This window comes from Notolepis coatsorum (assembly GCF_963971535.1).
Source record: "Notolepis coatsorum genome assembly, chromosome: 5".
NCBI lineage: Eukaryota > Metazoa > Chordata > Actinopteri > Aulopiformes > Paralepididae > Notolepis > Notolepis coatsorum.
Genome location: NC_140169.1, coordinates 42,513,025 through 42,540,356, shown reverse-complemented (window position 1 = coordinate 42,540,356; position 27,332 = coordinate 42,513,025). Strand labels below are relative to the sequence as shown.

The 27,332-nt window shown below is 46.7% G+C and overlaps 1 protein-coding gene across 1 annotated transcript in view; it reads left to right on the top strand.

The window, feature by feature from the left end:
- The window catches only part of LOC311228157 (ensconsin-like), a gene marked incomplete at its 5' end in the record, with an annotated part of 223,863 nt that overhangs the window by 71,581 nt on the left and 124,950 nt on the right, over positions 1-27,332 (top strand). The window contains 3 exons of the mRNA XM_084314070.1: positions 3,128-3,247; positions 13,281-13,423; positions 24,950-25,089. Of these exons, the coding sequence (XP_084170196.1) occupies positions 3,128-3,247; positions 13,281-13,423; positions 24,950-25,089 (403 nt within the window). The remainder of the gene's footprint in view (positions 1-3,127; positions 3,248-13,280; positions 13,424-24,949; positions 25,090-27,332) is intronic.

The following is a 27,332-nucleotide window of genomic DNA, read 5'->3' as shown; positions in this document are numbered from 1 at the left end:
AATGGCGAGAGCGTTCGTGTAGGATCCATTTCTTTTGCATGCAGCTCAGAGTGAGCGGAAGTGAGCGACCTGTTATAGGAACACGCCAACTTTTTGGGAAATTAGCTTATTTGTCATCCACCCTGGAGCAGATACAAACCCTTTTCTTCTCTGTGCATGCATTAGGCTTAGGGAACAGCAGCGCCGTTAGCCTAGCTTAGCGTCATTCACTGGAAGTAGGTGTGCCTAGTTCCCAACAGTCACGAAATACACTCCAAAACGTTCCTGTAAACATATTGTGACCTGTGTATTTACCACGTGGAGAAATAAAAAAAATTTATAATTAGAAGACAAGTCTTATATACTCAAAAAAAAATTGCCGAACCACTGCTGCCTGGGCGCAGTGATTTCATCACCTCAAAAGCCCTGTTGCTTTTTGAAAAACGGGGCTTTTGAGGTGATGAAATCTAAGCTAGGCTAACGGTGCGGCTGTTCCCTAAGCCTAATGCATGCACAGAGAAGAAAAGGGTATGTATTTGCTTGTCTAACTCCAGGGTAGATGGCAAATAAGCGAATTTCCCAAAAAGTTGGCGTGTTCCTTTAAGTGCGCTTTTCGCTCCGAGTGAAGCTGAGCCGCTCACTGACTTAACGCACCCATCAGCTCTGGTCAATGAGCTAATTCAACAGCATGTGACCTCATGCACATTTATTTACCCAGACGCTGAGAACTCTGCATGACCATAAATAAAGTATAAGCCCACTATCGCATAACTACTATTCCTTAATACATTTTCCAATTAATAATAATTAAGTAATCAATTGATCATTGCATTAATTATCAGATAATTTAGAAGGGGCATACCGAAGGTGGCATTCAGATGGACTTTGATCGCCATGGGTTAAATTCATAATATACCATCCCTCGCCAGCTCTATTTGTCTATGGAGAAGTTCCCCTTCTTTGCAGGGCTATAACTTTTTAAATTCTATTGCTAAATTGACATTATCATGGCCCATTCAATGTCCTATATGTATTGTTCAGGGTGTAGCAACGTTAAACTTTTTCATTCACATATTCATACTAAAATATGGTCTAAAGTATAAGTATGTTTTTATCGTTTTCTGCAGCTTTCTTCAGAACGTGATTTATAGCCCCAAATGCATTATATTGATGATCAAATACAGTTTGGTAGGAATCTGTGCGAGATAAAAAGTTTCAACTGGACGTGGTTCTAGACGTTTCTACGCACCATCTGATGATGACCGGATGGGCGGGGGATCGTTTATAATTCCGTGGGCAGCGTTAGATGATTCATCCAGAGTGGGTCATATGATCATCAGATCAGTTAGTATAGAAGACTTTAGAAAATAACGCTGAATCTTACCGTGGCTTCCTCGCGCCGCTGGCAGATGAGCGTGGAACAGATTTTTTTTCTATTATGGGATGTAGAAATGCCCGATCCATTTCCAGGTTGTATAATAGTATATACGTCCAAATAACGTTGTTTATTGAGTTAGGGCGAGCGATCTATTATCCAGTGTTTCAAGATGGAGTCGCGGGAGCTATAGCGAGTGGCCGGACCACATATAGATGAGTACTACCGGTTCAAAGGTTAATATCCGGGTGGCGATCTGCCGATCGGCCACCAGATGGCGCTCTTGAACCGCTAGAGAGTTGAGAGGAGATCAGCACTGTGTCTCAGGGCTCCGGAAAGGAAATATGATTTCGATGACAGATTTTTGAAATATTGACATCAAAGACGAGTTACAGCGTCTTCGGCAGAATGAGCATGGCTCGGAATGACGTGAAAACTCGTCCGCGGCGATCATAGTGTTAAGACACATAATGGGGTGCTCTCCTTTTGATCTTTGACCTTTTTATTTGAATGTACTTTTCCCTACATCTGCTCTTGGTTTGCATTCCATCCCCAGCCGTGAGCCTCCTCTCGTGGCGTTGACCGATATGGTGCATGTGATGTATATAATGTAACATGGAATAATATGCATGTTCAGGACTTTAGGTCTCGCATGCACTTGTATGGACGGAATGGGTAATGAATGCTATGATTATGCATTACATCACTAATCACTTAACATTTTCAGGTTTGTTTTGGCTCATCGGCAGCTGATTCGAGACATTGAATTGATAGAATGGCCGTTCCCCATCCAAACGTTAAGTTTAGTATCGGGAGATAATGCTGGGGGACCTTTAAATAATTTAAAAAAAAGTAATTTTAATCAAGAATATATATTTTTTTATTTTCTGGCAACATATTTTGGCTAAATATGCCTCGTTTTATACATTTTTTTGGTCCACTTTTTCTCCCCATTTTCTATTTTTCTCCCATCCCAATTTCATATATATCCAATTCTCCCCTCCCCTGTCTTGAACGTTGTTAGACCATGCCTCCCACAGGTCGGTTGTAGTGAGGACAGAAGCCTTGCATCACGTGTTCCCTCCGGAACACGAGGAGGCAGCCTGTCGCATCTTTTCACCGCAGCGGCTCGAACTCTCAGTGGCGAGGAGTAACGCGTGGGAGGCTCACGCTGCTCCCGCTACTTCCTGTTTCCGCCGCACCGGCGTCACCAAACCGACCTGAAGGAGTCGCTGTCCACAATGTCAAATCCCCACCCACCGGCTTTCCCACCTTCTAACACTTGCCAATTGTGTTAGTATGAACGACCGGCCAGCCGGTAGCAACGCCGAGAGCTGGGCTCGAACCCAGCATCTCCTGCGTTAGAGGCGAGCGCCTTGTCCACTGCGCCACTCAGCCGCAATATGCCTCGTTTTATAAATGTGTATTGATAACATAGTGCTGTAATAAAATGTTCTAATAAATCTGCATGATCAAGTTCAACAACATGTGCTTTTATTTTGATATTCCTTAATCCCACGTTGAAATGACACCAAAATAAATCCTAAATAAAATGGGGTTGGTTTGAGAAGCCCTGTCCTAGTTAATCTACGGGAACGTTTCCACGGTACACGATGAAGGGCCCTTTCTATCCGTTCAATGTCTCTCTCTCTGTCTCTCTCCTGTGTGTGCCTGTGGAGTAACGTGTGTGTGTGTGTGTGTGTGTGTGTGTGTGTGTGTGTGTGTGTGCGTGTGCGCGTGCGTGCGTGCGTGCGTGGTGCTGTGTGTGTCCAGGCCTGCGCCGCCTGCCGCTGTCCCCCTGGGAGAACACGGTGCTGAACCGGCTGCAGCAGCCGACCCACTCCTACCTGGCGCGCAGCCGCAGCGCTGTGAGCCTGTCTGGGGACCCCGCTGGTAACACACACACACAGAGACACAGAGAGACACAGAGAGGCACACACACACACACACACAGAGAGGCACACACACGCACACACACAGACACAGACACAGACACGCACACACACACACACGCACACACACACACACACACACACACACACACACACACACACACACACACACACACACACACACACACACACACACGCACACACACACACACACACACACGCACACACACACACACACACACACAAAAGTTGACAAAATATAAAAAGATTTAAATACAACTTAGATATTTTATCCCCAATGTGCAGCATAGAAAGGACAATTTAGCATATTGTCCCCATCTTGTCCTGTTGTTACCATGGCCTACAGTTACAGTGTGTGTGTATGCATGCATGCAGTGTTTTCAGTTGGTATTGTAGAATGTTGTGGTTTATGTAATATGCACTTACCATAATAAACTGCTTAGAGTGATATTTACACACTGTTGGTGAAGGCTTGAGTTGAGAGCAGCTTTTCTCTTGTTAGTGGGTCTGTGCGGTTCAGACAACATACCGGTTCCTGTGTTCTGCAGCAGCTCGTTACTACAAGCAGCTTGGCTCTTCTCCCCGCTTGGTACTACAGGACGCTTGTCTTCCTCTCGCCGAGGCGTTCTGCCAGCACTCGCTCTCACTGATGGATACACAAGGGATGTACCGACACTGGTATCAGTGTTGGGTGTTAGTTATTTAATACATTTTCTAATCAATTGTAAGTATATAATCAATCATTTAGTTATTTAATTAGAAGTCCTGTACCAAAACCATGTCAAACACAGAGGGAATATTTGCATGTCAAACATTAATGCAAAGTCACTTTATTTTCATCTTTTTTGAGAAAAAGAAAATAAATATATATATTCTTATGTCAATCATGTTGTATATCCAATGACCTCTGTCCATTGCAGTCTTTACTGTTAAGCGAGAGTAATGGATGGGATAGCTGCTCTATTATCGACCTGTGCTTAAAGTTAAAGTGAAAAGGTATTTAAAGTTTAGGTATCGGCAGTGAAAAGGTGGTATCGGTGCATCCCTAAAATACACACTTTTTCAGTCTCTACCCTACACACAGGGACACAGTCTCTACCCTACATACAGGGACACAGTCTTTACCCTACATACAGGGACACAGTATCTACCCTACATACAGGGACACAGTCTCTACCCTACACACAGGGACACAGTCTCTACCCTACACACAGGGACACAGTCTTTACCCTACATACAGGGACACAGTCTCTACCCTACACACAGGGACACAGTCTCTACCCTACACACAGGGACACAGTCTCTACCCTACATACAGGGACACAGTCTCTACCCTACATACAGGGACACAGTCTCTACCCTACATACAGGGACACAGTCTCTACCCTACATACAGGGACACAGTCTCTACATACAGGGACACAGTCTCTACCCTACATACAGGGACACAGTCTCTACCCTACATACAGGGACACAGTCTCTACCCTACATACAGGGACACAGTCTCTACCCTACATACAGGGACACAGTCTCTACATACAGGGACACAGTCTCTACATACAGGGACACAGTCTCTACATACAGGGACACAGTCTCTACCCTACATACAGGGACACAGTCTCTACCCTACATACAGGGACACAGTCTCTACCCTACATACAGGGACACAGTCTCTACCCTACATACAGGGACACAGTCTCTACATACAGGGACACAGTCTCTACCCTACATACAGGGACACAGTCTCTACCCTACATACAGGGACACAGTCTCTACCCTACATACAGGGACACAGTCTCTACCCTACATACAGGGACACAGTCTCTACCCTACATACAGGGACACAGTCTTTACCCTACATACAGGGACACAGTATCTACCCTACATACAGGGACACAGTCTTTACCCTACATACAGGGACACAGTCTCTACATACAGGGACACAGTCTCTACATACAGGGACACAGTCTCTACCCTACATACAGGGACACAGTCTTTACCCTACACACAGGGACACAGTCTCTACCCTACATACAGGGACACAGTCTCTACCCTACACACAGGGACACAGTCTCTACATACAGGGACACAGTCTTTACCCTACATACAGGGACACAGTCTCTACCCTACATACAGGGACACAGTCTCTACCCTACATACAGGGACACAGTCTTTACCCTACATACAGGGACACAGTCTTTACCCTACATACAGGGACACAGTCTCTACCCTACATACAGGGACACAGTCTCTACATACAGGGACACAGTCTTTACCCTACATACAGGGACACAGTCTCTACATACAGGGACACAGTCTCTACATACAGGGACACAGTATCTACATACAGGGACACAGTCTCTACCCTACATACAGGGACACAGTCTCTACATACAGGGACACAGTCTCTACCCTACATACAGGGACACAGTCTCTACCCTACATAAAGGGACACAGTCTCTACCCTACATACAGGGACACAGTCTCTACCCTACATACAGGGACACAGTCTTTACCCTACATACAGGGACACAGTCTTTACCCTACATACAGGGACACAGTCTTTACCCTACATACAGGGACACAGTCTCTACCCTACACACAGGGACACAGTCTCTACCCTACATACAGGGACACAGTCTCTACCCTACACACAGGGACACAGTCTCTACCCTACATACAGGGACACAGTCTCTACCCTACATACAGGGACACAGTCTCTACCCTACATACAGGGACACAGTCTCTACCCTACATACAGGGACACAGTCTCTACCCTACATACAGGGACAGTCTCTACCCTACATACAGGGACACAGTCTCTACATACAGGGACACAGTCTCTACCCTACATACAGGGACACAGTCTCTACATACAGGGACACAGTCTCTACCCTACATACAGGGACACAGTCTCTACATACAGGGACACAGTCTCTACATACAGGGACACAGTCTTTACCCTACATACAGGGACACAGTCTCTACCCTACATACAGGGACACAGTCTCTACATACAGGGACACAGTCTCTACATACAGGGACACAGTCTCTACATACAGGGACACAGTCTTTACCCTACATACAGGGACACAGTCTCTACCCTACATACAGGGACACAGTCTCTACCCTACATACAGGGACACAGTCTCTACCCTACATACAGGGACACAGTCTCTACCCTACATACAGGGACACAGTCTCTACCCTACATACAGGGACACAGTCTCTACATACAGGGACACAGTCTCTACCCTACATACAGGGACACAGTCTCTACCCTACATACAGGGACACAGTCTCTACCCTACATACAGGGACACAGTCTTTACCCTACATACAGGGACACAGTCTCTACCCTACATACAGGGACACAGTCTCTACCCTACATACAGGGACACAGTCTTTACCCTACATACAGGGACACAGTCTCTACCCTACATACAGGGACACAGTCTCTACCCTACATACAGGGACACAGTCTTTACCCTACATACAGGGACACAGTCTTTACCCTACATACAGGGACACAGTCTCTACCCTACATACAGGGACACAGTCTCTACATACAGGGACACAGTCTCTACCCTACATACAGGGACACAGTCTCTACATACAGGGACACAGTCTCTACCCTACATACAGGGACACAGTCTCTACATACAGGGACACAGTCTCTACCCTACATACAGGGACACAGTCTCTACATACAGGGACACAGTCTTTACATACAGGGACACAGTCTCTACCCTACATACAGGGACACAGTCTCTACATACAGGGACACAGTCTTTACCCTACATACAGGGACACAGTCTCTACATACAGGGACACAGTCTCTACCCTACATACAGGGACACAGTCTTTACCCTACATACAGGGACACAGTCTCTACCCTACATACAGGACACAGTCTTTACCCTACATACAGGGACACAGTCTCTACCCTACATACAGGGACACAGTCTGTACCCTACACACAGGGACACAGTCTCTACCCTACATACAGGGACACAGTCTCTACCCTACATACAGGGACACAGTCTTTACCCTACATACAGGGACACAGTCTCTACATACAGGGACACAGTCTTTACCCTACATACAGGGACACAGTCTCTACATACAGGGACACAGTCTCTACCCTACATACAGGGACACAGTCTCTACATACAGGGACACAGTCTCTACATACAGGGACACAGTCTTTACCCTACATACAGGGACACAGTCTCTACATACAGGGACACAGTCTCTACATACAGGGACACAGTCTCTACCCTACATACAGGGACACAGTCTCTACCCTACATACAGGGACACAGTCTCTACCCTACATACAGGGACACAGTCTCTACCCTACACACAGGGACACAGTCTCTACCCTACATACAGGGACACAGTCTCTACCCTACATACAGGGACACAGTCTTTACCCTACATACAGGGACACAGTCTCTACATACAGGGACACAGTCTCTACCCTACATACAGGGACACAGTCTCTACATACAGGGACACAGTCTCTACATACAGGGACACAGTCTCTACCCTACATACAGGGACACAGTCTTTACCCTACATACAGGGACACAGTCTCTACCCTACATACAGGGACACAGTCTCTACCCTACATACAGGGACACAGTCTCTACATACAGGGACACAGTCTCTACCCTACATACAGGGACACAGTCTCTACCCTACATACAGGGACACAGTCTCTACCCTACATACAGGGACACAGTCTTTACCCTACATACAGGGACACAGTCTCTACCCTACATACAGGGACACAGTCTCTACCCTACATACAGGGACACAGTCTTTACCCTACATACAGGGACACAGTCTTTACCCTACATACAGGGACACAGTCTCTACCCTACATACAGGGACACAGTCTCTACATACAGGGACACAGTCTCTACATACAGGGACATAGTCTTTACCCTACATACAGGGACACAGTCTCTACATACAGGGACACAGTCTCTACATACAGGGACACAGTCTCTACCCTACATACAGGGACACAGTCTTTACCCTACATACAGGGACACAGTCTCTACCCTACATACAGGGACACAGTCTCTACCCTACATACAGGGACACAGTCTCTACCCTACATACAGGGACACAGTCTCTACCCTACACACAGGGACACAGTCTCTACCCTACATACAGGGACACAGTCTTTACCCTACACACAGGGACACAGTCTCTACCCTACATACAGGGACACAGTCTTTACCCTACATACAGGGACACAGTCTCTACCCTACATACAGGGACACAGTCTCTACATACAGGGACACAGTCTCTACCCTACATACAGGGACACAGTCTTTACCCTACATACAGGGACACAGTCTTTACCCTACATACATGGACACAGTCTCTACATACAGGGACACAGTCTCTACCCTACATACAGGGACACAGTCTCTACCCTACATACAGGGACACAGTCTCTACCCTACATACAGGGACACAGTCTCTACCCTACATACAGGGACACAGTCTTTACCCTACATACAGGGACACAGTCTCTACCCTACATACAGGGACACAGTCTTTACCCTACATACAGGGACACAGTCTTTACCCTACATACAGGGACACAGTCTCTACATACAGGGACACAGTCTCTACCCTACATACAGGGACACAGTCTCTACATACAGGGACACAGTCTCTACCCTACATACAGGGACACAGTCTCTACATACAGGGACACAGTCTCTACCCTACATACAGGGACACAGTCTCTACATACAGGGACACAGTCTCTACCCTACATACAGGGACACAGTCTCTACATACAGGGACACAGTCTCTACCCTACATACAGGGACACAGTCTCTACATACAGGGACACAGTCTCTACCCTACATACAGGGACACAGTCTCTACATACAGGGACACAGTCTCTACCCTACATACAGGGACACAGTCTCTACATACAGGGACACAGTCTCTACCCTACATACAGGGACACAGTCTCTACCCTACATACAGGGACACAGTCTCTACCCTACATACAGGGACACAGTCTCTACCCTACATACAGGGACACAGTCTCTACCCTACATACAGGGACACAGTCTTTACCCTACATACAGGGACACAGTCTCTACCCTACATACAGGGACACAGTCTTTACATACAGGGACACAGTCTCTACATACAGGGACACAGTCTTTACATACAGGGACACAGTCTTTACCCTACATACAGGGACACAGTCTCTACATACAGGGACACAGTCTTTACCCTACATACAGGGACACAGTCTCTACCCTACATACAGGGACACAGTCTCTACCCTACATACAGGGACACAGTCTTTACCCTACATACAGGGATACAGTCTCTACCCTACATACAGGGACACAGTCTCTACCCTACATACAGGGACACAGTCTTTACCCTACATACCGGGACACAGTCTCTACCCTACATACAGGGACACAGTCTCTACCCTACATACAGGGACACAGTCTTTACCCTACATACAGGGACACAGTCTCCACATACAGGGACACAGTCTCTACATACAGGGACACAGTCTTTACATACAGGGACACAGTCTTTACCCTACATACAGGGACACAGTCTCTACATACAGGGACACAGTCTTTACATACAGGGACACAGTCTCTACCCTACATACAGGGACACAGTCTCTACCCTACATACAGGGACACAGTCTCTACCCTACATACAGGGACACAGTCTCTACCCTACATACAGGGACACAGTCTTTACCCTACATACAGGGACACAGTCTCTACCCTACATACAGGGACACAGTCTCTACATACAGGGACACAGTCTCTACCCTACATACAGGGACACAGTCTTTACCCTACATACAGGGACACAGTCTTTACCCTACATACAGGGACACAGTCTCTACCCTACATACAGGGACACAGTCTTTACCCTACATACAGGGACACAGTCTCTACCCTACACACAGGGACACAGTCTCTACCCTACACACAGGGACACAGTCTCTACCCTACATACAGGGACACAGTCTCTACCCTACATACAGGGACACAGTCTTTACCCTACATACAGGGACACAGTCTCTACCCTACATACAGGGACACAGTCTCTACCCTACATACAGGGACACAGTCTTTACCCTACATACAGGGACAGTCTCTACCCTACATACAGGGACACAGTCTCTACCCTACATACAGGGACACAGTCTCTACCCTACATACAGGGACACAGTCTTTACCCTACATACAGGGACACAGTCTCTACCCTACATACAGGGACACAGTCTTTACCCTACATACAGGGACACAGTCTCTACATACAGGGACACAGTCTTTACCCTACATACAGGGACACAGTCTCTACATACAGGGACACAGTCTTTACCCTACATACAGGGACACAGTCTCTACATACAGGGACACAGTCTTTACCCTACATACAGGGACACAGTCTCTACATACAGGGACACAGTCTTTACCCTACATACAGGGACACAGTCTCTACATACAGGGACACAGTCTCTACCCTACATACAGGGACACAGTCTCTACCCTACATACAGGGACACAGTCTCTACCCTACATACAGGGACACAGTCTCTACATACAGGGACACAGTCTCTACCCTACATACAGGGACACAGTCTTTACCCTACATACAGGGACACAGTCTTTACCCTACATACAGGGACACAGTCTCTACCCTACATACAGGACACAGTCTCTACCCTACATACAGGGACACAGTCTTTACCCTACATACAGGGACACAGTCTTTACCCTACATACAGGGACACAGTCTCTACATACAGGGACACAGTCTTTACCCTACATACAGGGACACAGTCTCTACATACAGGGACACAGTCTCTACCCTACATACAGGGACACAGTCTCTACCCTACATACAGGGACACAGTCTCTACATACAGGGACACAGTCTCTACCCTACATACAGGGACACAGTCTTTACCCTACATACAGGGACACAGTCTTTACCCTACATACAGGGACACAGTCTCTACCCTACATACAGGGACACAGTCTCTACCCTACATACAGGGACACAGTCTTTACCCTACATACAGGGACACAGTCTTTACCCTACATACAGGGACACAGTCTCTACCCTACATACAGGGACACAGTCTTTACCCTACATACAGGGACACAGTCTCCACATACAGGGACACAGTCTCTACCCTACATACAGGGACACAGTCTTTACCCTACATACAGGGACACAGTCTCTACCCTACATACAGGGACACAGTCTCTACATACAGGGACACAGTCTCTACCCTACATACAGGGACACAGTCTTTACCCTACATACAGGGACACAGTCTCTACCCTACACACAGGGACACAGTCTCTACCCTACACACAGGGACACAGTCTCTACCCTACATACAGGGACACAGTCTCTACCCTACATACAGGGACACAGTCTCCACCTCACTTTCTCCTCTGTGTGTGTGTTTCTGGGTTGCATGCTGGGCATGTCTCTCCATTTAATTGATAGATTTGGGTCTAATGCGCCTGGGATCAATATAGCCCTGATTCCTGACTAACGTGGCTGATGATAGGAACTCATCCATCACTGGAGCCTGTTGGAAAAGGGTTTTTAAGTTACCGTCTTATGTTCAAGACACTTCCTATCCAGAGAAGATGACCCGGAAGGTGTAAACATGAACTGGAACTAAGATAGACACACACACATTATTGTGTTCTGGGTCAGTCTCTCATGAGGACCAGGACTTCACTTCAATCAGTGTTCTCAGACGTTATAGTTTGTTGCCCCTGAAAACAGAGGAAAGCCTATTCACGACCACCCAACAATAAAACATTGAGATGGTGAACTTAGACGCTGAATAATCATTTTTATTTAACTTTTTCAGGCTATTTCACTTGATTATGAATTGGAGGAGGGCTATAGGCTTCAAATAATGCATTATTTCACAAAATATCAAGAAATCATGATGTAGGGGCGGTCAGGTGGCGTAACGGAGATTGTGTTCGTCACCAACCCCGGAGCGGCTGGATTCGCCTTTTCGAATCCAGCTCACAGCTCCGGGGTTGTCACCAGCTTGGCTAGCCGTTCACACTAATACAATTGGCAGTATTAGAGGGTGGGAGAAGCTGGCGGGGTGGGTCCGGGTCGTTGTAAACAGCGACTCCTACAGTTCGGTCGGGGCGCCTGCTAAGCGCGGATAGGATCTAAGTGGGATAGTGTGATCCTTCCACACGCTACGCCCTCTCAGTGAGAATCCGCGCTGCCAGGTGAAAAGAAGCGGTTGATTGGCTGGACGTGTGTCGGAGGAAGCACGTGATAGCCTCCACTCTCCCAGACCGACTGTGGGGGGTAAGTGCGCAGCGACCAGGAAGGGGATTGGGAATTGGCATAACAACTAACATTGGGATGGGAGAAAATCGGAGAAAAAAGGAGGGGGAAAAAGATCAATAATTTTAAGAAATCATGATGTATTTGTATAGCTACCAAAATCCCCTCAAAAGTCAACTAGCAGCTCTCTGGGGAGTTCCCGTCTCCCAGGAGAGAGAGGACCACTGACCTCTGGTGCTAATCTTCATTCTTCTAATTCATATCCCATAATATGGTGAGCATTCCTCCAGTGATGGTGACTCCTCTGACAGCCAATCAAAGCACTAATTTTCTACTCTCTTTCTCTCCTCATCTGTTCTCGCTCCTCCATCGCTCCTCAACATCCTTCCTTTCATTACTCCGTTCCTCCTTCCTTCCTTCCCTCTTCTCCTCCTTCCTTCCTTCCTTCCTGCTTCATTTGCTTCCTTGCTTCCTCTAATGCGTATCCTTCCGCCCTTCCTCAACCAACCTCCACTCCGTCCGTCCGTTCCCCTAACTCCCGGTGGTGTGTGCCCTAAAATGATCCTCAAACCGCCTCCCGACCTCCCCTCGTTCCCTGGGGTCATCGTTCCCTGGGGTCACGGTAGCAATGCCTGTGTGTCCTCGCTCAGTCTCCTGCCACCCCATGGGTGCCATGTCCTTCAAGGCGCTGCAGGCCCCGCCTCTGCCCCACTGCCGCAGCCAGGAGAGGAGCTTCAGCAAGGAGCCGGCCTCCGCCACCATGCCCCGCAGGAGGACCACTGGACCCCCCCAGGTACAGCACACTCTCCCCCCGGATTAACAGCATTAACCGCAGTTTATTTTTCTATCTTAGAATTGTACCAGTCTATTACGGTTGGGTACCGTTCACATTTGAACCGGTACCCGTACTGTGAATCGATACCGGTACCCAACGGTACCCTTTTTCTGTACTTTAGTCTCTAAAAATTTTATCTACCCACCTCAGTTGTAAAGAAATTTATAAAAAAATCCAAACTTCAAATAATTTATTATCATTAAGATAAGATTCAGGCATCATAGCAGCATGGGGGAAGGGGGGGGGGGTACAGGTAGTAAAAACACAAGCAGTGTAAACAAATAGGTCAATATAATTTACTATCTAACTAACTGAAAAATATATTCACAGTATTCACAGTGTCACATAAGGTGCAGTATGCATAAGGTAGTGTTATAATTTACTATCTACTGAAATATACATTATTCACAGTATCACAGTATCCACATAAGGTGCAGTATGCCTAAGGTAGTAGTGTTATTGTCCTCCTTGGGTTCCTATTAGTCCTAGATCAATGTCTAGCAGCAGTCGCTGCCCCCTGTTGTGGAGCCTGATGGCCGCTGGTATGAAGGACTGTCCGAGGCGGTTAGTTGAGTGTTGGGGGGGGGGGTATGAGTCTGTGCTTCTCATCTTGACTAGCTCGTCGTAGAGGGGGTGGTAGGGGTTCTCCATGATGGCAGCCAGCTTCCTTCTCATCCCCCTCTCTGCCATCACCTTTATTATTTCAACTTATACAACGGCATGCAAATTTCTCGATTCTGATTGGCTGAAACAGTCATTTTACACGTGTTTATTCTTCACAATTCCACGCTGCTGGCCCAGGACCCGCCCACAACCGAATCACATCACATCACTCCGCCGGATCACAAGATGCCGGACAATAATTTAACAAATGGATATGTTGATAACGACTAAACGACTAAATATCAAGCGATTCTGTCACAGCGAATGTCTTAGTGCTTTAAACAATGTTGGATGATGTAATTGATGGGTCTTGAATCATTCTGTAACAAAAGAAAAATCGCGGATTGATTGATTGATTTTTTTCAATTTCTTTTTCCTTTCGACTGTCAGCGCTCGCTCTAGTCTCCACCCACCGCCACACACCCCCCCCCACACACACACACACACACACACGCACGCACGCACGCACGCACACGCACACGCACACACACTCTGCCTGCAACGCGGGGGATAGTCAGACTGAGAGAGAGCTGGGTGCTGCGCTGTTCTAAGTGAGCATGGCCTATTGAGTTGATTGATTGATTGATTGCTAATTTTATTACTGTACACTTGGTTTCCAACTGGTTAAGTTTAGGCCCTCTACAGTAGGTTTAAAAAAATAAATAAAAAAAAAGGGCGAAGAAAACTTTTTTTTCCTAAAGGGCAAAGAAAACTTTTTAATTTGTTTTACCTACTTTCTATAGAAGCATCTAAGAATGAAGTTCTATAGAAAGTAGGTCTGCATCCCCTTAACAATTGTGTGTATTGAGCCGTACTGTATTGTACCCATTCTGCATCTGGTAATAAAATGTTCAATCAATCATTCCAATAATACACAGTTGGATGTGTTAGTTGGTTGGATGCACTTCAAGCTGCTTCCACATGGAGGCAACTTGTCTTTTTTGTAGTTGTGGGAACTACTTTTTCTGGCGGATGGTTTTTTCAATAAATCTTCGATTAATGTGTGTTTATTGTATAGCAATAAGGTTGGATGAATATGGCAGTTGTATAAAAGCATTACACCACTTGCAGTCGTGATTTGTGACGACTCGGCTGCGCCTCGGGCCTAACGACCACCCCTAGGCATGGTTTATTGTTCACAAACCACTCCTGCGAGTGATGTAATGCTTAAATCAACAACATTATTATTTATTTAGAACAATTTGTTAATATATATATAGTATTGCAGCGAGCGTTGTCTGCATCTAGCTTTGTAAAGTGTAACCACACTTGTGACCGTTTCCGGCTTGCCATTGCCCCGACTGCTTTGTTGTTGTTGAATCAAGTCAAATCCTAGGTAAGAGTGTATTGTGCGCGTGAGCGTTGACGTGAACATGCGGCACACTTAATTAAAAAAATTAAATGTATAGTACCGAAATGTGGCACCGGCGGATCTCACGTGAATCGATACTCGGTAGTGCCAACGTGATTCGGTCGGTACCCTTAAAAGTACCGGATTCGGTACCCGTCCCTACAGTCTATAGCTTTCAATGGCCAGTAGCAGCCATTGTGACACCACCATTAGAATGTTATGTGTTATAAAAACTCTAATGGTGTCGGTGTGATCGTACAGATGAAAGGGTTAAGGAGAGGGTAAAACATGTTGGGGGCTGAGAGGGAGACGCAGGAGTGATGGTTCTTGTGGGATCTGACTCCAGGTCAGCAGGTTGAGGTGCCAGAGAGCGTCGTGTTGGGCCGCAAAATATGAATGAATTCAGAAAACACGAGGAGGAACATTATGTTCTGGTATTTAGGACAGTCCTGTGCCACAAGGGCTTAATTGTATTTGTGCCCTCTCTGTTAAAGGTGCTGTAAGTGGTATTATTTTGTTAGAATAGGTGTTTAAATAGCTCTACATTCCGACAGCCATCACTGATATGGAGTGTCTGGTCAGTAACATGGGTCTCCCAGTCCCTCCACTCTGCAGTAAACAGCCATCACTGATATAGAGTGTCTGGTCAGTAACATGGGTCTCCCAGTCCCTCCACTCTGCAGTAAACAGCCATCACTGATATAGAGTGTCTGGTCAGTAACATGGGTCTCCCAGTCCCTCCACTCTGCAGTAAACAGCCATCACTGATATAGAGTGTCTGGTCAGTAACATGGGTCTCCCAGTCCCTCCACTCTGCAGTAAACAGCCATCACTGATATAGAGTGTCTGGTCAGTAACATGGGTCTCCCAGTCCCTCCACTCTGCAGTAAACAGTCATCACTGATATAGAGTGTCTGGTCAGTAACATGGGTCTCTCAGTCCCTCCACTCTGCAGTAAACAGACATCACTGATATAGAGAGTCTGGTCAGTAACATGGGTCTCCCAGTCCCTCCACTCTGCAGTAAACAGCCATCACTGATATAGAGTGTCTGGTCAGTAACATGGGTCTCCCAGTCCCTCCACTCTGCAGTAAACAGCCATCACTGATATAGAGTGTCTGGTCAGTAACATGGGTCTCCCAGTCCCTCCACTCTGCAGTAAACAGACATCACTGATATAGAGTGTCTGGTCAGTAACATGGGTCTCTCAGTCCCTCCACTCTGCAGTAAACAGACATCACTGGTATAGAGTGTCTGGTCAGTAACATGGGTCTCCCAGTCCTTCCGCTCTGCAGTAAACAGCCATCACTGATATAGAGTGTCTGGTCAGTAACATGGGTCTCCCAGTCCTTCCGCTCTGCAGTAAACAGTCATCACTGATATAGAGTGTCTGGTCAGTAACATGGGTCTCCCAGTCCCTCCACTCTGCAGTAAACAGCCATCACTGATATATAGTGCCTGGTCAGTAATAATAATAATAATAATAAATCAAATTTATATAGCGCCTTTCATAGAACCCAAGGTCGCTTTACAATCAGGACAAAAAATAGGGCAAGGAAAGTAGGGGGGAGGGGGAAGAGGGGATGAGGGAAAGTAGGGGATAATGGACCTAATTTAATCTAAAACTAACTGATGGGGAAAGCCTTGGTGAAGAGGTGTATTTTTAGAGCGGATTTGAAGGTGTCCAGGGTTGGGGCGTTGCGGATTTCGGGGGGGAGAGAGTTCCAGAGGGTAGGGGACGCCACGCTGAAGGCTCTGTCCCCAAAAGTCCGTAACCTGGTGCGAGGGATGGAGAGGAGACCTAGATCAGAGGATCGTAGGTTCCGGGATGGAGTGTACTGGTGGAGGAGATCAGACAGGTACCGGGATATAGAGTGTCTGGTCAGTAACATGGGTCTCCCAGTCCCTCCACTCTGCAGTAAACAGCCATCACTGATATAGAGTGTCTGGTCAGTAACATGAGTCTCCCAGTCCCTCCACTCTGCAGTAAACAGCCATCACTGATATAGAGTGTCTGGTCAGTAACATGGGTCTCCCAGTCCCTCCACTCTGCAGTAAACAGACATCACTGGTATAGAGTGTCTGGTCAGTAACATGGGTCTCCCAGTCCTTCCACTCTGCAGTAAACAGTCATCACTGATACAGAGTGTCTGGTCAGTAACATGGGTCTCTCAGTCCCTCCACTCTGCAGTAAACAGACATCACTGATATAGTGTCTGGTCAGTAACATGGGTCTCCCAGTCCCTCCACTCTGCAGTAAACAGTCATCACTGATATAGAGTGTCTGGTCAGTAACATGGGTCTCCCAGTCCCTCCTGCTCTGCAGTAAACAGCCATCACTGATATAGAGTGTCTGGTCAGTAACATGTGTCTCTCAGTCCCTCCACTCTGCAGTAAACAGTCATCACTGATATAGAGTGTATGGTCAGTAACATGGGTCTCCCAGTCCCTCCACTCTGCAGTAAACAGTCATCACTGATATAGAGTGTCTGGTCAGTAACATGTGTCTCTCAGTCCCTCCACTCTGCAGTAAACAGTCATCACTGATATAGAGTGTCTGGTCAGTAACATGTGTCTCTCAGTCCCTCCACTCTGCAGTAAACAGGCATCACTGATATAGAGTGTCTGGTCAGTAACATGGGTCTCCCAGTCCCTCCACTCTGCAGTAAACAGTCATCACTGATATAGAGTGTCTGGTCAGTAACATGGGTCTCCCAGTCCCTCCACTCTGCAGTAAACAGCCATCACTGATATAGAGTGTCTGGTCAGTAACATGGGTCTCCCAGTCCCTCCACTCTGCAGTAAACAGCCATCACTGATATAGAGTGTCTGGTCAGTAACATGGGTCTCCCAGTCCCTCCACTCTGCAGTAAACAGTCATCACTGATATAGAGTGTCTGGTCAGTAACATGGGTCTCCCAGTCCCTCCTGCTCTGCAGTAAACAGCCATCACTGATATAGAGTGTCTGGTCAGTAACATGTGTCTCTCAGTCCCTCCACTCTGCAGTAAACAGTCATCACTGATATAGAGTGTCTGGTCAGTAACATGGGTCTCCCAGTCCCTCCACTCTGCAGTAAACAGTCATCACTGATATAGAGTGTCTGGTCAGTAACATGTGTCTCTCAGTCCCTCCACTCTGCAGTAAACAGTCATCACTGATATAGAGTGTCTGGTCAGTAACATGTGTCTCTCAGTCCCTCCACTCTGCAGTAAACAGGCATCACTGATATAGAGTGTCTGGTCAGTAACATGGGTCTCCCAGTCCCTCCACTCTGCAGTAAACAGTCATCACTGATATAGAGTGTCTGGTCAGTAACATGGGTCTCCCAGTCCCTCCACTCTGCAGTAAACAGCCATCACTGATATAGAGTGTCTGGTCAGTAACATGGGTCTCCCAGTCCCTCCACTCTGCAGTAAACAGTCATCACTGATATAGAGTGTCTGGTCAGTAACATGGGTCTCCCAGTCCCTCCACTCTGCAGTAAACAGCCATCACTGATATAGAGTGTCTGGTCAGTAACATGGGTCTCCCAGTCCCTCCACTCTGCAGTAAACAGACATCACTGATATAGAGTGTCTGGTCAGTAACATGGGTCTCCCAGTCCCTCCTGCTCTGCAGTAAACAGTCATCACTGATATAGAGTGTCTGGTCAGTAACATGGGTCTCTCATTCCCTCCACTCTGCAGTAAACAGACATCACTGATACAGTGTCTGGTCAGTAACATGGGTCTCTCAGTCCCTCCACTCTGCAGTAAACAGCCATCACTGGTATAGAGTGTCTGGTCAGTAACATGGGTCTCCCAGTCCTTCCGCTCTGCAGTAAACAGCCATCACTGATATAGAGTGTCTGGTCAGTAACATGGGTCTCCCAGTCCCTCCACTCTGCAGTAAACAGTCATCACTGATATAGAGTGTCTGGTCAGTAACATGGGTCTCTCAGTCCCTCCTGCTCTGCAGTAAACAGCCATCACTGATATAGAGTGTCTGGTCAGTAACATGGGTCTCCCAGTCCTTCCGCTCTGCAGTAAACAGCCATCACTGATATAGAGTGTCTGGTCAGTAACATGGGTCTCCCAGTCCTTCCGCTCTGCAGTAAACAGCCATCACTGATATAGAGTGTCTGGTCAGTAACATGGGTCTCCCAGTCCCTCCACTCTGCAGTAAACAGTCATCACTGATATAGAGTGTCTGGTCAGTAACATGGGTCTCTCAGTCCCTCCACTCTGCAGTAAACAGCCATCACTGATATAGAGTGTCTGGTCAGTAACATGGGTCTCCCAGTCCTTCCGCTCTGCAGTAAACAGCCATCACTGATACAGAGTGTCTGGTCAGTAACATGTGTCTCTCAGTCCTTCCGCTCTGCAGTAAACAGCCATCACTGATATAGAGTGTCTGGTCAGTAACATGGGTCTCTCAGTCCCTCCACTCTGCAGTAAACAGCCATCACTGATATAGAGTGTCTGGTCAGTAACATGGGTCTCTCAGTCCCTCCGCTCTGCAGTAAACAGTCATCACTGATATAGAGTGTCTGGTCAGTAACATGGGTCTCCCAGTCCCTCCACTCTGCAGTAAACAGCCATCACTGATATAGAGTGTCTGGTCAGTAACATGGGTCTCCCAGTCCCTCCACTCTGCAGTAAACAGACATCACTGATATAGAGTGTCTGGTCAGTAACATGGGTCTCCCAGTCCTTCCGCTCTGCAGTAAACAGTCATCACTGATACAGAGTGTCTGGTCAGTAACATGGGTCTCCCAGTCCCTCCACTCTGCAGTAAACAGCCATCACTGATATAGAGTGTCTGGTCAGTAACATGGGTCTCCCAGTCCTTCCACTCTGCAGTAAACAGTCATCACTGATACAGAGTGTCTGGTCAGTAACATGGGTCTCCCAGTCCCTCCACTCTGCAGTAAACAGCCATCACTGATATAGAGTGTCTGGTCAGTAACATGGGTCTCCTAGTCCTTCCACTCTGCAGTAAACAGCCATCACTGATATAGAGTGTCTGGTCAGTAACATGGGTCTCTCAGTCCCTCCACTCTGCAGTAAACAGACATCACTGATATAGAGCGTCTGGTCAGTAACATGGGTCTCCCAGTCCTTCCGCTCTGCAGTAAACACTAAATACATGGTCTGGTATCACTTCCCACATTATCCTGGAATGTAGAGCTATTATTTTAACATGTACTGTAGACCACTTATTTTAACAAAAATAATACCACTTATAGCATTTTTAAGCTTTCTTAATTAATAAAAATAACATTAATTTTGTAAGAAAGTGAAAATATTAAACAATAATAAGCTAGTTAAGCCTAAACCTAATATTAAGTTACTTGATGACCCCTGCACTACACTGTGTTTTGAGCTTCAGTTGAGTTAGTGTTGTTAGCATTTGTTATTGTAACCAAGAAGCACTACTAGCGTAGCAGTGTGTTGAAGCTAATGTTCCTTTGTTTAAATAAGATTGATTGATTGAATTTATTTTATCATTCATAAAAGATACATATAAAACTGCCCTGCAGGAATACATACATACATTTAAAAAGTCATCGAGGTTGGGCGGCTGGGTGGCGCAGCGGTCTAAGCGCTCGTCACCAACGCGTGAGACACTGGTATCGAATCCGGCTGTCAGCGTTGCCTCCGGCTTGGGCCGGCCGTCATACTGACTCAATTGGCAGAGTCAGCAGGAGGGTAGTCGATGGGTGGTAATCTGGTCATTGTAAACAGCGACTCCTACAGGTCGGTCAGGGGGCCTGCACAGCAAGGACAGGAGATGTCGAGGGTAGTGTGAGCCCTCCCACACGTTACACCTCGCCAATGAGAGTCCGCGCTGGCAGGTGAAAAAGAAGTGGCTGGCTGACTCTGCATGTATCGGAGGGGACATGGGATAGATTCTTCAACCCTCCCTACGACCGACCAGTGGGGGGCACATGCGAGCAACGATCAAGACAGGGGAGGGGGGAATTGGCACGACTAAATTGGGATGGGAGAAAAACAGAAAAAGAAGGAGAAAAAGTGGACAAAAAAAAAGTCATCGAGGTTAAAAACACAATAAAGCCAAGGGCGGCTACGTGGCGTAGTGGGCAAGGCGCTCGCCACGAATGCAGAGACGCTGGGCTCGACTGTTCGAGCCCAGCGCTCCACATTGCTTTCAGTTTAGCTGGTCGTTCATACTAATACACATTGGCCGTATTAGGGGGTGGGAAACTGATGGGTGGGGATCGGGCATTGTGGACAGCGACTCCTACAGGTCGGTTGGTGCGCCTGCGCAGTAGAATCAGGAAGTGTCGGGGGCAGCGTGAGCCTCCCACGCGTTACTCCTCGCCACTGAGAGATCGAGCTGCGCAGGTGAAAAGATGCGACTGCTGTTACCTCAAGTACCGGAGGGGACTTGTGCTATGTATGACTTAGTCCACATTGCAGCCGGCTTGTGGGAGGCAAGAAACAGCGTTCGTGACAGGGGAGGGTTGAATTGGATGATACGAAAATTGGGATGGGAGAAAATATAGAAAATGGGAGAAAAAGTGGATAAAAAAAAAAAACACAATAAAGCCAAAAAGCTTATTTCCATTGTGGACCGCTGGGGGTAGGGGGTGGGGTGGGGTATGGTGGGCAGTTGGCTGGCAGAAACAGTATAGCTCAGTGGTTCTCAAACTTTTTACACCAAGTACCACCTGAGAACGTAGCTGGCTCTCTCCAAGTACCACCATATGACCGGCGTTAAAATACAGTCTATTCAGCTATGCACAGTTCACACAGGAGGCAAATGTATTCCTAATACCATTATTTATTGTTAACTTTTGTCAGACACAGCCACAATGTACAAAGGGATAGCACTAGAACTAGCAAACGCTTCCACACAACTCATACAATGCAAGGGGCATTGAGAACATAATAACTAACATTATCACATAGCAAGTGAGAAAATTAAGAACAACTGTATTTCAGCAAATGTACTTAATTCTCTCTCTCTCTCTCTCTCTCTCTCTCTCACACACAGCAAGCAATTGTCCGTCATTCTCTCTCACACACACACACACACACACACACACACACACACACACACACACACACACACACACACACACACACACACACACACACACACACACACACACAATTATTTTGTTACAAAAACTTAATTTCCTGCATTCTGGTGCAGGAATATTTGAATTTTTAGTGTTTGTGATGGGCATCACAAATTATTGTAAAAAGAAGAAAACACATATTCAATACATTTTTGAATGTTTACCTTTTAAATGCCAGTTTGTGTGATGGCATCACAAATTATTGTTAAAAAAAAACACAAGTCAAATATTTTCAATATATCAAATGCAAAGTAAATTTTTCTGGGGGGGATTATTACAGGCTAGGCATGTGTCAATGATTAGCAGCAATTACAAAAAAATCTAAAAATAAATGGTTATGATCAGGGCTGAAGTTGAATTAAAGATTTATGACTGTTTAGACTGCATTACTCTCTGTCACAGTGATATCCTGGTTGTTCCCCAATTAGATTATCTAACTATCGCGCCGCCGCAACCAGAAACACTGGCCTGGCCTGCTTCTAAATTCAGTGGCCTGACATTTTTTTTTTTTGTTTTTTTGGAAATGTTTTCAAGTACCACCAGCAGTACCACCAAGTACCACTAGTGGTACGCGTACCACAGTTTGAGAACCACTGGTATACAGTAGCTAATCAGATGGCCAAATACAAAAACAAACCACACAATTTCACTACATTAAACAAGTGTGTGTGTGTGTGTGTGTGTGTGTGTGTGTGTGTGTGTGTGTGTGTGTGTGTGTGTGTGTGTGTGTGTGTGTGTGTGTGTGTGTGTGTGTGTGTGTGTGTGTGTGTGTGTGTGTGTGTGTGTGTGTGTGTGTGTGTGTGTGTGTGTGTGTGTGTGTTTGATGTAAAGAAGACACTATATCCAGGACGTGTGCTCACTGCTTGTACAACAAGCTCCCTTGACTACAGAGTAGGGCTGACCTCGATTAGTCGATAGTCGACTAATCGATCGAAAGGAGCCGTAGTCGACTGCCAACCTCTTAGTCGAATGCAAAAAAAAAAAAGCAAAGAGGCCTAGAAGCGTGGCTAGCGCTAATGGCGCACATACCAGTGAGGCTAACTGCCTAAGAAAACGGGCACAGAGGCACAGAAAGAGGATTTCACCTGAACACACTAGACAATATCAAGATGTATCCATCAGTGGACCGATTGCATGGTTTCGCAGAGGACAAGAAGCCTTTCGTCGACTCCTTCACCCCCCACAGCCCAAATGGAATGATGCCCCCAAAACTGTTTTATTTAAAATAAAAACATTCAATATTTTTTTGCATTCAGGGGGGTAGTCGACTACCTGCAAATTTCAGCCAATCAAAGTCGACTATACAAATCCTTAGTCTGGGACAGGCCTAGTACAGAATGACATTTGGTCTATTGGTTGGAGGAAGGAGGGGGACTCGCTCTCACTAGTCTTAAAGTCATTGCAATCCGTGCAAAAAGCACTGGTACCAGTGTCTTGGTTTATGAGATGTCGGAAGTAAAACATTGTTAGCAAACGTCTGTTATTTTATTCCTTCTATATAGTCTAGTTAGCTATAGTATAATAACTAGAGGTGGTGGCCGAGAGGAGGACGAGGAAAAAGCTGGATGCTATACTGGAAAACCCCTCTCTGAGGAGCTAGCCAAGATGAGGAGCTCGTTCATACCATCATCACTATTCCTACTGTCTTATTAAATCCTGCCACTCGCTACCATTCACCACTACTACTACCGTTATCACTATTATCATTACTACTTGCACTTTGTTCTATGTACATACTAAAATCCGATACTAAGGAGCACATCTAGCATGCCAGAAATCAAGTGACTTAATTTGCTGCATTTTTTTCTTTTTTTGTTTACATGGTAACTCTCTAATAGAGGAACCGAACCAGCGATCTTGAACTGACTACAGTTGATTTCCTGTCACCGGTCACTACTGCTGACACACCTAACCGGGAATCAACTGTAGCCATGGTTACAGCAATACATCAAACGTTCCACTGAAACTGTCTATGATGTTGAAAAAAAACGTGGATCCCTCGAGGTCGGAAAGCGATTCTATACAAGATAAAATGAGCATATGGTGAGCGGGGGTTTTCAGTTGCTATGTTCTGATTTTCAGCAAGCACAAAATATGTTTTTTTCCTGCTTTACACAAAACCTCAATACCGTGGATTTAATTGTCACCCAATACAATTATTGTGGCTAATCTTCCAATTTTGGCAGAACCAAAGGTGAGGGCGGGCACTATGTAGCTCTTATTAGGCTTGACTTGCAAAACAGCTTTGGTGTTGTTTCCCTGTTCTTATAAGAACAGGTTTGATGGTTCATTATGTGAATGATTTGTTTAATTTGTGTCTTATCCCCTTCTTTTACTCTACCTCTCTCTTTTCCCCTCCCTCTCTTCCTTACGATTGACAGCAGAAGGACCGGGACTTTGCCAGGAAGTCGTGGAGCAACCTTTCGCTCCCATTGGCTCACACTTTTACCGTGCCCCCCAAGAAGCGCTCCCCATCACCAGGCAAGAAGAAAACCAAAGTGACAGCGCCCTCGCCTGGCAGGTAGGGGAAACGCAGCCATAACGGGCAACAGACGGCTTGAGAATGCATGTATGGATCACAGAGACTGATTTATTGATTGATTTGAAATAGTTGCAAACTGTACATCAAACATAATGAGTTTCATAGGCCTTGTGCTATCAAAGTTGCCTTAGTTACATACCTGAGACGTTATAACCTTTGATACAATGTACGGTTGGCCACCTTTTCCTCAGGAGGATAATATATCTGATTATACTGTGAGCTTGCTGTTTTGGATCATGGTTTTTGAAGAGTAAAACACTTGCCCCAACTAGCCTGGTGAGAAGATCAGTCCTAGGTTTCTCAATACCAAAGCGGATCAGTGAAATTATGAACTGTACTAATCAACAACATGCCAGACATTGTTTAAATAGTGCCTGGCTTAAAGAGAACTGACCTCGTTTAACCCTTTCACTACCACACTACAGAAGGTTAACCTTTCACTACCACACTACAGACGGTTAACCTTTCACTACCACACTACAGACAGTTAACCTTTCACTACCACACTACAGAAGGTTAACCTTTCACTACCACACTACAGAAGGTTAACCTTTCACTACCACACTACAGAAGGTTAACCTTTCACTACCACACTACAGACGGTTAACCTTTCACTACCACACTACAGACAGTTAACCTTTCACTACCACACTACAGAAGGTTAACCTTTCACTACCACACTACAGAAGGTTAACCTTTCACTACCACACTACAGAAGGTTAACCTTTCACTACCACACTACAGAAGGTTCTATATCATACTGGCTGCCGCTCAGCGTCATCTGCACTAACCTCACTTCGTGCACAGCACTGAATAAAAATCCACAATGTACCTTTACATACCAACATCCGTCTGGCCACACCCCTATCCGCTACCTTCATAAGCAGGTGTGTGGCCACCTACTCGCCTCCTTCTTCACTTTCACCACAAGGAAGTGCCTGTTGTATACCCCACTTGACGAGGTTGTTTTAGCTGAAGAAAGTTGAGTTACGTGTTTACATTTTTTCTTGCTTTTTTCTTTCTCTCATAATCTTTTTTTTTTTTTTATCCACTTTTTCTCCCATTTTTCTATATTTTCTCCCATCCCAATTTCGTATCATCCAATTCAACCCTCCCCTGTCACGGACGCTGTTTCTTGCCTCCCACAAGCCGGCTGCAATGTGGACTAAGTCATACATAGCACAAGTCCCCTCCGGTACTTGAGGTAACAGCAGTCGCATCTTTTCACCTGCGCAGCTCGAACTGACGAGCCCAGCGTCTCCAGCATTTCGTGGCGAGCGCCTTGCCCACTACGCCACGTAGCCGCCCCTTTCTCTCATAAATTTTTTAAGAAAAAAGCTAAGTCATAATGTTTACCTCGGAGGGTCGCGCTAGCAACGTTACCCTTCACCAGCGGTTCTCCATTGCCTCCTCTGTTGTGTGTCTTGGAGCGGGGTTGAGGCCTCTTTCGTGGTCGGCAGCCGCGCCCGGTAGGCGTCCAATAGGCGTCCGATAGATAGTTTGCCTCTCCAAGGAGCTGGTGCACCAGCGCCGTCTCCTGTGCGATGGCCTGGTTCCGGCTCTGGTTCCTTTGCCTCCGGAGAGTCGTCCGCTGTTGGGCGGCCGGCTCCTCTGGTGGCGGAGGATTTGAGACGCAAACTTTTTTCGTCGGCTCACTCCCGTCGTAAGACGGTGGCTTGTAGACGCGAACGGCCTGGTTTTGGTGAGTTGCTGGAGCCGGATGAGGATGCGTCTGATTCTCCATCGCCAATGGAAACAGAGGACTACATGGTGGAAGCCGACGGGTTCTTGTTCGACGCCCCGGTGGAGACATGTCCGCCCCCCGTCCAGGTAACACTGGAGGGGGGTGATAGGTCTCCTTGGGGTTCCTCGTATGCGGATGTTGGGTTAGAACCTCCGACTCGGCGGCGGGATGCCCTGCTATTAGCCACATCAGAATGTGGCTCTTTAACCGGTAGTCTGCTGCATGTGAGGGACGCGAGCTCGTGGGGGAAAGTATGCAGGGGGAACTGCGTGCTTTGTTCCCCGTGCTCATGGCGGCAGCGGCAGTCGCAAACGGCGTGCCGCTGCCGCAGCCACTGCCTGTTCCTGTTCCTGATGATCTCATAGGTCATCTATGGCAACGCCGTCCTGTGAGAGAGATGGGCGTTGTCTGTCCATTTTTCCCCTCGATGGAGGCCTACGTCCATCAGGGACAGGTAATCTCCCACATCATGGGCCTC